General features: G+C 37.6%; 1 protein-coding gene across 10 annotated transcripts in view; it reads left to right on the top strand.

The window, feature by feature from the left end:
* Positions 1-15,023, top strand: part of INPP4B (inositol polyphosphate-4-phosphatase type II B) — a 750,879-nt gene that overhangs the window by 627,535 nt on the left and 108,321 nt on the right. For all 10 annotated transcript variants that reach the window (XM_082463351.1, XM_082463352.1, XM_082463345.1 and 7 more), the window contains one exon: positions 14,720-14,879. In XM_082463351.1, the coding sequence (XP_082319477.1) occupies positions 14,720-14,879 (160 nt within the window). The remainder of the gene's footprint in view (positions 1-14,719; positions 14,880-15,023) is intronic.

The following is a 15,023-nucleotide window of genomic DNA, read 5'->3' as shown; positions in this document are numbered from 1 at the left end:
CAGGAGAAAAATCAAGGTTTCTCTCTCTGGGTGAGAGGGAACAGTGTGCTTTTCCTGAATCAATGCATATTCATTATCCAAGAACCTTTTGAAGTATATGCACATCACACAGACACACACACACACACACACAGAAGGAAACGCTTTACTGTATCATATGTTAAACCAAGAAAATGCTGTAGTATGCTAGCTGTATTAGATGTTAAATAGTTAACGATTACTTTTCCTGCCACCCTAAATTTAAAAGTGTTTGGGTAGTAAATTATTTGAAAGGCTCAGGCCTTTCAAAAAAATTGCTGTCTGAAGTGCTGTGAAGTGATACCTGCTCTTTCTTTTGATAAAATTTCTATCACAGGAAAGACAGAGCTGGGCTCCATGGGTAAATGCTGAATAAGTATTTGTTGTTGCTGATTAAGATTGCATTTCTCCCACTGCATCATTTTCAAAAGAGCAAATCTAATATTTCTTCCTTTTACCGTCACCTTCTTCTTCAATTTATTCATAGCTCCAAGGCGTGCATACCTCTTAACATCTCTGAAGTTCAATTTTTTTCAACTGTAAAGTGAAAATAACAGCACCTGTTCTGTTTAGCTCTTAGTGTGGTCCTAAGATAAATGATTTACCTGTGTGATAACGCCCCATGACCTGGAAAAGCACAGGCAAATGCATTGTATTACTTTAATATTATTGCTGTATGTTTCCTTTTTTAAGATATGTAAATTATATAATCTTATTATGAGGATCAATATTACTCCTTGAGATAAATGGGGAGATGGGGTAGATCATAAATACGTAATGTGAATTTGAAAGAGTTTGGGTAGATATAGAACTTGTATTTCATTTAAATAAACATACAGTAAACTTTTTGACAAATGATTGCCATTTTTATATGAAGTCGAGTGAGAGTTTTGGAACTGGGTATCTTTTGTTTTCATAATTTTCACCTTATTGTGTTATGCAAACCCACTCCCACACCTCGCCCTCCTCCTGTGGCTCCAATCGCCCCTCTCCTTCCCTCCCTCCTTTTAGATAACTTTTGAGAACTTCTATATCCACAGGTGCTCCAAAAGGGAAGATAAGTCAGATCATTAGGTCCTAGAGCTCAGAGTCTAGTGGTAGATAAAAATATGTCAATAAATAGTTAAAATGTTGTGATAGGGATGGAGAGAGACAGGTGGAAAAAGGTTAGCTCTGCTAATGTGACTTCAGATCAACATTTTAAATACAGAAACTTTTTATGATGGGAAAAGAGGGAGAGAGTAGGAAACATGGTGAGTTGAGGTCTATGGTGAAGCATTTGGTACAGTGGGTGTTACTGAGCCCTTGTTCTGCCTGGGTCACTGTGCCGCGTGCTGGGGAAACATAGGTGACCCGCCCACGGCTGCGAGGGCTTCGTGACCTATTCAGGGCTCTAGAGACACCAATGGCAATGACAGTGCAATTTAGGATTATACACAGGATGAAGTGGGAGTCTGGTGGTCAGGGTGGGATCTCCAGAAGTAATTCCTGAGATTTAAGTGTGAATAGAAGTTAACAATATGAGAAAGAAGATGAGGTGAACCTTTAGACAGGAACACTTTAGCTGACATAGGTCGTGTGTGTGTGTGTGTGTGTGTGTGTGTTGCTTACTTGTTTTGTTTTAAAGGTCGTGAAATTGACCGTGTTTATTACTCCAAAAGCCAGGTAAGAGGCTAAGAGACTGAGAGGCTATTACTGATAGAACAAGGTCCTTGCAAAGAAGAGAAGATGATAAATTCAAGCAGGCAGGTAGAGGACGAGTCCTGGGCAGACGTGCTCCTCTGCTGAGACGCAGGGAAGGTGTAAAAATGGATTTTACTTTTGTGAGGGTGCGTGGGCCTGGATGGCTTCTTTGTTCTTTGTTTGACGTATTTTTCTCCAGGTTTATTGAGCTATAACTGACATATAACACTGCATTAGTGTAAGGTGTACAACAAAATGATTTTATACATGTATATAATCACCACGATATATTTAAACATCAACACCTCATATGATGACAATTTTCTTTTCTTAGGATGAAAACTTTGAGATCCATTCTCTTAGCAACTTCCAAATATACAGTACAGTGTTGTTGACTATAGTCACCATGTTGTACATTACATCCCTAGCACTTATTTATCTCATAACTGGAAGTTTGTACCTTTTGACCACCTTCACCCATTTTGTCTCCCCCTCCTCACCTCTGGCAACAACCAATCCACTCTCTGTTTCTACGAGTTTGTATTTTTTAAATTCTGTGTGTAAGTGAGATCATGGTATCTGTCTTTCTTTGTCTGACTTATTTCACTTAGCATAATGCCCTCAAGACCCATCCATGTTGGTGCAAACAGCAGAATTTCCTTCTTTTTTTATGGCTGAAAAATATATATATATACACACACACATATATATGTATATATATATATACACATCACATTTTCTTTATTCATGCATTTGTCGATGAACACTTGGGTTGTTTCCATATCTTAACTATTATAAATAATGCTGCAATGAACATGGTGGTGCAGCTATCTCTTTGAGACAGTGATTTTGTTTCTTTCCAATATATACCCAGAAGTGGAATTGCTGGATTATAAAGTGGTTCTATTTTTAACTTTTGGAGGAACCCTCATACTGTTTTCCATAATGGCTGCACCAATTTACATTCCTACCGACAGTGCACATGGGTTCCCTTTTCTCCACATCCTCGCCAGCACTTGTTATCTACTATGTGTTTGATGACAGCTGTTCTAACAGGTGTGGGGTGTCTCTCATTGTGGTTTTGATTTGCATTTCCCTGATGATTAGTGATGTCGAGCACCTTTTTGTGTCTTCTTTGGAAAAATGTCGGTTCAGTTCCTCCGCCTATTTTTTAATTATGTGCTTTGTTTTGTTTTCGGCTATTGAGTTATATGAGTTCTTTTTGTATTTTAGATATTAACCTGCATGACTTCTTTGATCATTAAAGCAGAACCATGTTCAGAAGAGGGCAGAGAGGACAGGCTGAGGAGAGTGGTGAAAGTTCCGAATAGGCACCAAAGAAAATGGGTAGGGTTGCTTATTATCAACATTTGAAAAAAATAGGAAATTCCAGTGCTTGTGAGGGCCAGCCAATATTCCAGTAGGAGTCTGCATAGATGCTGGCTCACCTTCAGTCATTCACTTGCGAATACCTTGGTAGGAAAAAGTCTGCCTGATTTTTTTTCCGGTTGATGCAGGAGTGCCTTCTCAGTTTCCCAGGGTTGTTTGGTTAGCGTAGGGTAATAATGATCTGCATCTTCCTCTTTATCTCCTTTCATACAATTTCTGAATTTCTTCCAGAACCCACTATTTCTAGAAAGCATATAAATGCCCTGATAAATTTATCACAATTACAAGGAAAATCTTTCCCACTCAGAAAAGTTACTTCTAACTCTCCTCTCCTAATATAATTTTACTCTATTTGCAAACAATAACCAAGTTTGTTATATAACATTTTTTATTGACGTTCCTTAGCAACCACTTTCTATTACAAATATCCCTTTGTTAAGAGATGGAAATCCCTTATTTAAAAGAATTCACCAAAGTCATAACCATTTAACATTATTTTCAAATCTTTATCTAACTTTGAAAAGTTGAGTAAATCCAAAGAAAATGTAGCTAATTAGAAATGCCTTTAGAGACTGTGCTATTAAATGAATTGGAAACATAATTTTGTGTACCACTTTTCTTAGTTAATTAAGTGTTAGAAAAGTTTCAGCACTGATTACAAGTCTAGTCAACTTCCTGAAATAATTCAGTGTTTTAAACAATTAATTTAATTGGGTTTCTGTGACATACAAAAATATTCTCTGATCACGTAGGTTGATTTAGGTTTGCACATAAGATTAAAGTAGTTCCATTTTACAAAATCTGTTTTATTTAATTTCTGGTGGGGACTGTAGGTTTAACAACTGCCTAACTTGCACAACTGCATTTAGCTTCTAATAATAAATATTTGGAAAGTAAGTTCATGTTAGTAAATTACTCTTGAGTTCTACTGAGCTGATGCCTATAAAACACCTTTCTTTTGGAGGTCAGGAGAATCTCTGTTAACTATCAGTGTGAGAAGGTTCTTTCTCTGTTCAGCATGTTTGTTGGCAAAATTGATGACATATGAATCTGGATAATAATTATCTAGTTAATAAGGAAGAGATTGAAACGAAAATGATCACTGACCAAAAAAAGTCTGTTATTTGCTGAATTTTACTTATTAAATAATTGAGAGCTTTAAAGGTTTATTTTCGTGAAAAGTTAGTATACAATTAAACCCCAGAGGAATATTGGGATTTTATGACGATCTGTGCAAAGAAATAGACTAATATCGCATTCTTCATCTTTTAGCTGGTAAAGATGACATATTGCTTTTCTGTCACTACATCTCTACAACAGATGCTTCCAACAGCTGGGATTCCAAGATTAGTCTGTCCAAAATGTGAAGGCATGTCATCCAACCAAAGTATTAAATTGACCCAGTTTTTGTGGCTTCCAGTAATTATGCTGTTCTCTAGAACACTGTGATTGAACTTCAACATTACTACACTGACGGGTTTGGGGCTAAATCTGCCTACCCTCATTCAGTAATTGTTAAAGAAAAAAGATACACTTCTGATCTTTTATATTCTGATCCATTCCAGCAAGGTGCAGGACTAAGAAAACTGCTGTTATTATTTAGCCATATCCCAAACCATTCTTTAGTTGAACTACATTTGTATATCAGGCAGCGATTCAGCATCCATATTAGCCACTTAATTTCCCTTCTTCATGTTGTAAATGTAAATCAGATTTAAAATTAGTTTTCATTCTTAAGCTAGGAGAACATTTGCTATGTTTTATTATGGCAAAATGTGTTTATGTCACATAAGCACAATAGATGGTTCACATTAATCCATATACGTTTTCAGTAATTTCATAGCTTATAGAAACAATAGCACAAATTCACAGTAATACTTATGTCAGACATCCTTTGAATAAAGTCTCTGTACAGCCTGAAAAAAATTGTGGTTTCTCTGTAACTCAGTATTCCCAAAGATTGAATTTGGGAATAAGACTTACATCTTTCTGGTATGTTCTTTACCAGATTCTCACAGTTCATTTTCTACTACACCTTTCTCTAATGATGTGTAGAACAAATATGAATGTTTCAGTTTGACAGGAGTATTGATAGAGCTATTTATATTGTCAACATTGGTAGCAGTAAGCATACATGGCTGCAAAATATTACTAACTGTTAAGGATAAAACTTATCTAGCCAGTTTCCTCCTCCACAAACAATCTGCAGTGATCTGTATTCTCAACTTCTCTTACCAGATTCTGTCTCCATCTTAGACCTTACCTCTAGGGAAAGTAGTTAAGGTCATGCATAATGCAGAAGTACCTATGCAAATTTATATTCCAAAGCAATTCTGTTCAGTTCTCTGACTGGCTAGAATTATGCTATGTGAAACCATTGACCTGATCTTAATAAGAAGGAAATAAATCATTCTCATTTTTTAAAAGTAATGAATTCTTATAGACAACTAGATACTAATCTGTGATTTATCTTTTCTAAAGCAATACCTTATGACTTAGTTACGTGAATCAGTAAAATGTCCACTAAAAGATGGTCATTTATTTCCAAATTTTCTGTTATTGATACCCAGATAGAGATGTATGTATATATACATATGTATGCATTCAACTCCAAAACATTTTGTATAATAAAGCATTATTCTTGCATCCCATGATCACACAGCCTCGTGAACGCTGAATTATAATCAGTTGTTTATATGTCTGTTTCTTCCATGTGCTCATCAACTTTATAAACTCCTAAAGGGCAAAGACAGTGTTGTGTTCACTTTTGTGTTTATGTGCAGAGCACTTGCACATAAAAGGTACCCAATACTCATCTGTAGAATAAATTAATGACTTTGAAATTTCCCCTCAAGTTATTATTCTTGTCTACCTGCTTATTTGGCTGGAAACATGGAATAATTAAATTTAATATAACTCTGCACCATGTCAGTACCTTTTCCTCCATTAGAATTCATGAATTTTTTGGAGGATTTTCTTTCTCTCTTCCAATCAAAAGTACCCGGTTAAATCCCTCTCTCCTTAGTGGATATTTCCCAGAGTCATAATCAACTCTGAGGTGACTGTTCAAGTCATCTTCACAATTATCTCCAAACATAGAAAGTGGTGAAAATTCAGGATGGACACAGAACATCATCAGAGATGACCAAAGTTGAGAACATGATGAGTTAAGGCCTCCAGAAGCTTCCAGAAACCCAGTGGTGGGGATTTTCGTTTTATTTGATTATTCATGTGCCGATTACAAAGGGCCTGGTTACACAGAAATAATTTCAGATGTTTACCGGTGAATATGAATTGGAAGCAACTATTTTCCCCTTGTCCCAGCTTTTTCTTTTTCCTTCCTACGTCACGCCTAATAGGGTTGCCTGGTTTTGTGAATCTTGCTGTGAGGAGGGGACATTGAAAGCATCCATTCTCCCCATCAGAAAGGACAGGGAGAATTAGGCCAGTTGTTCTCTGTATGGCAACAGCAAGTGTTCTGGCATCTGTTTTCCTGATGGATGGGTAACCCTCCTGACCTTCTCCAGTCCATTTCACCCAGGAGAAATGTGCTCCGAATACTTATCTGATATTAAAGTCCACAAAAGGTGATTAGGCAAAGTTCACGACTGTCTGTCAAAATGCACAAATGTTCTATTCCAATAAAGATGTTAAAAAAAAATTTTTTTAATAAATAAAGAAAAGAAACCCCAAAGGAGACCTTTATGGGCATGCGTATTCATGAAATCCTACTAATACATCCACCTTCAGCCCCCTGTTTTATGTCACCTAATACAGTGTTTTATACATACCAGTTCAATGTATTTTTCAGAATTAGTCAGAATAAGTGAACAGATGGATTTGCTGAATCAGCAGTTCATCTTCCAACTCAAATTAGTGTTTTTAACAGAGATATTTTCTTCTTATTCATGTAATGGTGATTTTCCTGTGGTTTTATAATGGATCCCATCATCTCCCTTGGATACTTTGCTGATTGTTAACAATGCCTGGTTCAGCGTCAGATAGTTTGATATGCCTGCATATAATGATTATGCAAACTTGCATACACACACTTTAGAAATTTATGATTACATTTGAATCAAGTGCCCCTAAACTTTAATACATTCTGAGGTGAATAGTGAGATATTATTCCTAAGTAGAAATTTTTGAATACACCAAATTTAATGAATAGTTAAAAGAAATGCCAAGGTCTATACAGGCAGACTATTGTCTTGCTATATCAGGGTACATTCAGTGAAAAAAAAAAAAATCAATCCTGGAAATTGGTTGCATGCAGCACACTCACTAACGTCATATAATTCAACCACTTGTACGACTGTTTGATGGTGTGTGGCTGACACGCAATTACCAATTTTAAATTAAAAGCTTTAGTCAATCGGTGATTTATTTTTACTTATTATTAAACAAAAGCTTTATTTCATATTTTCACTGAATTGAAAGCTTTAGCTTGATGTGACACATATTAGGGTGAACTCAACCATTCAGAATATGAGCTTAATTCTAACTTCAATTTGACGATACATGTGCTAATACTTCTTATAGTTGTATCTTAATTTATTTTTACTCCTAAGTAGCAGGCTATTAAGTCAATCACCAAATGTTAATTAAGCATCAATAATGTGAAGCAGTGCTATAGGTACTTGGGGAAAAACAAATTAAGCATCAAAAATGGATCCTGACCTCAACAGCTGTAATCATCTAATTCAAGTGAATGCCCAGCACTCATAAAACAAACAGAGATACTATTGAAAGGTATTCCCAGAGCAGAGGTGGTTATGTGATACACATTAACAATATCAGAAGGATTAAGAGAGTAGTTATGTGAAGGTCGAAGAAGATGAAGAAACCATTTCTTCCTTCCTTCCTTCTTCTTCCTTCCTTCCTTCCTTCATTCCTTTATTCATTCTTTTATTTACTATCACCTGGTAAGTACTATGACCTGAGGATAAAAGGATTAATAAATAATAGGCATTTCCCTCATAGAGCCCACTGTCTATTAGAAAGAAAATACAAGTTAAGCAAAGAGAGAGTAGCATGAATAGTTCTTGGAAATGGTGAGACTTGAAAGGGTGAGAATTTGGATTGATGGAAGGTAAAGGAGAAGGCACTTGAAGCCTAAAAAGCAGTATATGTCAAGTTAGAAATATTAGTTCCTCCAAGGTTTCCTTCATATCTTTGATGTTGAGCACTCAGCAGGCAGGTAGCAGATGCCCAGAAAATATATGTTGAGCTAATCAGCAGCATGTTTCTAGGATAGCAAGGAGACCGACCTGGGTGAAGCTTTCATTTTGAAGACTGAAGAGAAATATGTAGAATTATCTAGGTCGACCCAACTACAGAGGTGCCTCTAGGCTGAGAGAAGAGTGAATACTTGCTGCAGTACTAAGCCTGCTTTTGATCAGAGGGATGATGGCATGAGCGTGATGATCAGTGAAGATGAAGTGTAGACCTGATCATGTGAGAGCTGATCGTATAGGTCTGGGCAAGATCCAAACCAGGGACTGTGGAGAGGTCACTGCTGGAGAAACAGTGTCTGACCATCTGAGTCCACTCGTGTAACTAGGAACTGAATTTCGGAGTGAGGCCAGCAGTGTGTTCATTGGGAAACCAAGGTCAGGGATTTTTACATGAGTAGGTGGATGAAATTATGCAGGAGGCTCAATAAGAAGCAGAGGTTGGGGAATCTCACTTAATTCTGATGGATGTTGCATATCTGGCTATTTTTAGTGGACATGATGTATGTGTATGTTTATATGTGTGTGTGCAGGTATGTGTGTATTATGCAGCTTGGGCCATACGTGTGCCGATTTGTACCATAAAGTGTTTTATGTACAACTCCTTTCACCTAAAAGTCTGGGTAAGGTTAGGATTCAGAGAGCAGAGCTATCAAGCTATGGAAAGAGCAAAGGATTGCAGTGTGGAGGAACTAGGCCAGTATAGTGCAAACTGCTCTCAATCAACTCAAAGATAGACTGAAGCTTCTTTTTAAAGATGAGATTGGCCTTGTTAATTTACTAACTGGTTCTAATCAAAGTGTTCAGAAATTGGTAATGACAAGTGACAAATTGTGCATGGAGATAAAGATACAACAGGGCCCCCATATCAGCTCTGGTTTAGCCTTTACATTCTTGCTGATCAAAAGTTGTCCCTAGAAAAGTTGATCAGCTAAGCATTGCTGAACTTTTTTTTTTTTTTTTTTTTAAGTTAACAGCTGATCCAAAGCAGTCAGGATGTCTCTTGATGCCACCAAGCTCATAAATGTGTGACATGCTGAGTAAGCACCATATTCCCTGCCCTCATGGCTCACTCTGCCAGGTGTAATGGCCTCCTGGCTACTCCTGGCTACATCCATCAGCTGTGTGCATCTACTGCCACTGGGTTTGACCTGCATGTTAGCTTAGGTCCTAACCCAGAAATAAATAAGAACCAAGATCAGCACCTGACTCAGAATGGAATAAATATTGCTGCTCATTCCCCACTGACTTTTGCCCTCATTGCTGAGCAAAAGTTGATAGCCACTTCACCTTCACGAAGTTGGGTTTTATTAAGGTCAAGGACAACATTAAGCTCCATTTAATAAAGGTTAGACTTTAACCCACCAATTTTCCATTACTTCCTTCAATAGCAGGCTAATGACTGCTATTTGGGGGGAGGGGGGGAGCAGGGGGATGGCCCAGCAATCTTCTCTTCTGATAGGTTGTTGTTGTGTTGTTTTATTTGGTTGTTGTTTTGTTTTTGTTTCTAAACCTTTCATGTGGCTGAGGGGCTAAACAGAATCTGGAGACTGATTATTCTTCCCTGGCCTGAAAAGGGGAGGGGTTGGATAATTTTAGTAGGGAAGAAAGTTGAGTAGGTCCCAGCCGTACCAGCAATCTAAACAAAAAGGATCTACTAAATGCACTGACCTCATGAATAAAAAATTATCAGAATGAGAATGGAGTTTTGCTGGTTATTTTCCTCTGTGCATATGTTTTCACAGAGATACTATGGAAAGTGGCTTGTTTAGGATAGAAATCAGATATTCGAGGTACATCTTCAAGAATCTTTGCCTACCCATTTTTAGCATCCTAACTCCAAAATAATTATCTTGCTTGGAATTAATAATAATTCATAATTATCTCCTACAAAGTGAATTATCACCTTTCCTCCCTGTAACGCACTCCCTGTTTTATATCCCAGGCTGATGAATGGATCTGGGGCCTTGATGCTAACACTGTCCTCTATTAATACTGGCCCCTTATGTCCTTTGACCCAAGCTGATTGATCCGTTAGCCAAGTGATTGCTCCATCCGTGATTACATGATACTGTTGTTTTCAGACTTAAGGGTACATGGGACCAGCCTGTCCTTTTTCTAGAGTCATCTCTTAGTTCAGAATTTTGCCATTGGGCTCATTTTCAAATCTCAGATAACCAAAACCTAATCTTACTCCTGTGAGGTGACACACACCTATACCTGGCCCTTCCTGGGCTCCCTCTCCCCAACCTTCCTCTGTCTGGCTTGTCCCCAGAGTTCTAGTAATTTCATGAAGATCAATTCCTACTGGGTACCAGAATGCTGTGGGAAACTATAGGGGAAGAATCAAGTCTTTGGAATCAAAATGGAATTTCTAGTCTACCATTTTAATATTGGTTGTTATTCAACATCTCTTACCTGAAGTTTCCTCATCTCTAAAAACTATAAGTCAATAATATTGACCTTATGTGATGGTTTTTGAGAGGTAAGTTAGCTAATGTTGAATATAAATAGCAACCCTCAATCTGCCTTTGGGTTGAAGTCCTCTCCTCCTCCATCCTTTGGTCCCTCTCTATCTCTCTCTCTGCCTTTCTTCCAGGCCTTCTTCAGTGTAGTGAGGACACAGCTCTCAAATAAGTTGTAGTCTAATGTGAGAGACAGAAAAGTAAATCAGTGACTTTACTTTGTTGATGCCATGAAAGAGAAGGAAGCAGTGTCTGGCAAAGCTCAGTGTTCTCTCACCACTAGCTCGGCAGGATCTGATCTCCAAAAGATAAAGAACAGAATGAGTCTGCTTGGGGTCAGCTGCTGAGGGTGCCTCCAATAGAGTATTTGATTATGCATGAATCATGTGTTAGTGTTGCATGAGAAACTGCTCTATTTCTCACCCCCAACAAACATACTCCCAGCTCATGTGTCCTCCAAGCGTTTTCATGACTTAAATGTTTTGCTACCATTTACCACATAACCCTTTACTATATGATTGTTGGTTTTGGTCAGTGAACATGCTTGACTTTGCTCCTCATGCCAATAAAGATCTGTCTACTGACTGCAAAGGTTACTTTTTCTCCCAGTGGAATCCTGTAACCCGAGGTATCTATGAAGGAAGAAGAACAATGTATAGGAGTAGAATGTAAAATCATCCTCTTATATACCCTTATGTTCACACTCTTCAAAGATGTGATTAAGAGCAGTTGATCCAACCCTTATATGCCTTTACACAAGAAAGACAGCATGCAATACTACTCGTCTTTGATCAAAATAAGTTCCTTTCAACGTGGGCAACAGGAAGAGAGTTGAAAACCTATCTCCTATACAAAGCTAATCTGGAAAATTAAGAGAAAACTTCTCCCCTTTTTCCCCTCAGTAGTAGAGTTTATTCCCAGTAGTAGCTGGAGAGTTGCTTCATTTTTCAATTTAGGAGCCTGAAAGATGCAGGTGATGGTGGTGATTAAGGCATATTCAGAATGGGAGCCAGTTAGTTTGGTTATATGATCTAGAATATAAGCTCCTCACCAAATTCCAACGAGTGACGTCACGTCCTCAGCTTCCTTGCCATTCTCCAGCATTTCCTCCTGGAAGTAATGAGCTTTTTAGGTGTCAGAGGTTTCTACCTCATTTTCTCAGACAATAGGCAGAGAATGATGTAATTTATGGATATGATTGCTTTAACTAATAGCAGAGGAAAAGTGCTTTTAATTCTTTGGCGGAAAGGAGATCTTCGTTTAGGGGAAAATTGTTATGATTACTTGTGATTAACAGCATACTTTATACTCAAGATTACAGGGTTATAAAAAGCAAGCTTGATTCATTTAGGAAAGCCAGCAAGGATAGGACGTGATTTTGCCAAATTGCAATAATTTTACCAAGCACTTTCATAGATACCATGTCATTTGTCTCTCACTACAGCATGGTGAGGTAAGCAAGGCAAGAATCATCATTCTAAACTGTAGATGAACCAACTGTAGGTCCCCAGAAATGAGGTGGTTTTCCCAAGGTATCATAGGTAGCATGTCACATAGGCGGACCTCAAACTTACCTTTTCTAACTTTGAATGTGCTGTTTTTCTACTAAACCCTCTTTCCCCCTCAGCTTTAGTATGCATATCTGTACACTCCCATATTTGGTTTAATGTGGTTGAATTATTCAACTTAACTCAGTCTTTACAAGACAACCATCAAATAATCTAAATTCAAATGTAGTTCTTTCTTCCTAGATTACTCCTACCCAAAAGTAGTTTATATGTTTATAAACTAACAAAATTAATTTAGCTAAAAAAATACATTTCAGTAAAAAAAATATAAACCTCTAAGAAAGTAGTATAATTGCATATTATCTTTCCACTAAGCACTATTCTAAATGCCTAAAATAGCTCTGTTACAGAGAAAACACCTACTGAAAGATTCCTTTATGGCAAGATGCAGGAAAAGCACTAAGACTCCATTTGGTTCATATGCAGTGATGTATTAGAGAGGGTTCTCCAGAAAAACAGAACCAATAGGAAATTATTTATATATAGGTACATAAGTATATATATATACATATATATGAAGAGTTTTATTAAGATTTATTATAAGGAATTAACTCACACAATTTTGGAGACTGAGAAGTCCCACAATCTGCCATCTGCAAGCCGGAGACCCAGGAAAGCTGAAGGTGTAGTTCAGTCTGAATCTGAGGTCCTGAGAACCAGGGGAGCCAATGGTGTAGATTCCAGTCCGGGCTTAAAAGCCTGAGAATCAAGATCACCGAGGGCAGAAGATTGATGTCCCAGATCAAACAATTAAGCAGAAAGGGTCAAATTTCTCTTTCCTCTACCTTTTTGTTCTATTCTGGCTGTCAGTGGATTAGATGATGCCCACCCTCATTTGGGGGAAGGGGGCAAAACGCTTTATTGAGTCCATCAATTCAAATGCTAATTTTATCTGGAAATGCTCTCACAGACACACCCGTAATATAAGTAAATAACGTTTGGCCAAATATCTGGGTATCCTGTGACCCAGTCAGGTGGATTCATAAAATTAACATCACAGATAGGGAGTCAGTGCCTCCATCTGAATGATGTGGAAAGAGAAGCAAGAAGGTAAGCCAGGAATGATTGGCTACCACGACGATAACTATATTAAAATTTTTATTTTTAAAAATAGAAATGTTTATGACTCAAAAAATTCAGTGTTATGTGTTGCCCTTGACAGAAATGGTTGCTAATCAGAATAAGGAAGATTAGTGACCAATGACCGAGAGGCTCCCTAGTGATAGGGGCTGCTTCTTAGGCTTAAATCAGCCAAAGTGACTTATTATGTAGACAAAGCACATAATATTGAGTAGAAATTCTCATACTTAGTGTGGTCAGAAGCACCTGAAGAGCTTCTCGAAATTTCAATTTAGAGTTCCCAATGGTTCTTTTTTTTTAATTTAATTTTTATTTTATATTGGAGTATAGTTGATTTACAATGTTGTGTTAGTTTCAGGTGTACAGCAGAGTGGTTCAGTTATACATATACATATATCTGTTCTTTTTCAGATTCTTTTCCCATATAGGTTATTAGAGAATATTGACTAAAGTTCCCTGTGCTATACAGTAGGTCCTTGTTGATTATCTGTTTTATATATAGTAGTGTGTATATGTTAATCCCAAACTGTTCTGATTGACTTGTGGCACCCAGGGATCTGCATTTTAATTATCTAGGTCATTCTGTTAGAAGTGATCTGAAGATCACAGTTTAAGAACTTCTAATACCTAGAACAGTCAAATCCTTAGAGACAGAAAGTAGAATGGTGGTTGCCAGGGAGGGGGAGAAGGAAGAATGGGAAGTTCATGTTTACACGGTACAAAATTTCAGTTTGGGAAGATGAAGGATTCCTGGAGATGGATGGCGGTGATGGCTGCACAACAATGTGAATGTACTTAATGCCGCTGAACTGTACCCTTAAAAATGGTTAAAATGGTCAACTTTACCATTATGGATATATTATCACAATAAAAAGAAAAATAAGAAGTTTGAATGCAAGTGGCGGTCATCCTTTAAAAATATTGGTGTATCTCTGCTTTCTTACTAAGTATTGATAAAGAAAATCGACATCTCCAGTGTAAAATGTCATAATTGGTGCTCAATTATGGATTCATACCGTACGGTAGTTCATCATTGCTTTACGACAGAGGAAAAATAATGGACTAAATAAAAAGATTCACAACACTTAAATTATTCTTTATGAGGAGAAAGGAGATTTCTTGTCTATCCATAATTTGGCCAAATTAATGGAAGTATTAGAGCTGCTCACTCTGCATCCTTCTGATTTGTTCCTCTACCTGATGCTCTCAGATGGAGTCATCTGATTTTGCCTGATCTCGGTTTTGCAATAAAAATGTGTAGTGATACTCATACTCTTTTCAGGATAGGGTGTGGGCCCACGTGGGCAAGAGCCTGAACTGCATTATTGCTATGGTGGATAAACTGATTGAAAGAGACGGCAGCGGTGAAGGAGACGATGGCAGCGGCAAAGATGGAGAAAAGGGCCATTCTCTAGGGGATTCCGTCATAACTCATCCACAGGGTAAGGAATCGTTTTTTTCCCAGTCATTGACGAGTAACCAAAATGAGGAAGCCAAGATACAATGAGATCGAAAAAGCGGAGTCAACAGTGCCTTAGATGAAAGTGCTGATAGCGTGCTTTTCCACTGCTCTGGCTGGGGTGATG

The sequence above is a fragment of the Balaenoptera physalus genome (assembly GCF_965194825.1).
Source record: "Balaenoptera physalus genome assembly, chromosome: 5".
Classification (NCBI taxonomy): Eukaryota; Metazoa; Chordata; class Mammalia; order Artiodactyla; family Balaenopteridae; genus Balaenoptera; species Balaenoptera physalus.
This window is presented reverse-complemented; position numbering and strand designations above follow the sequence as displayed.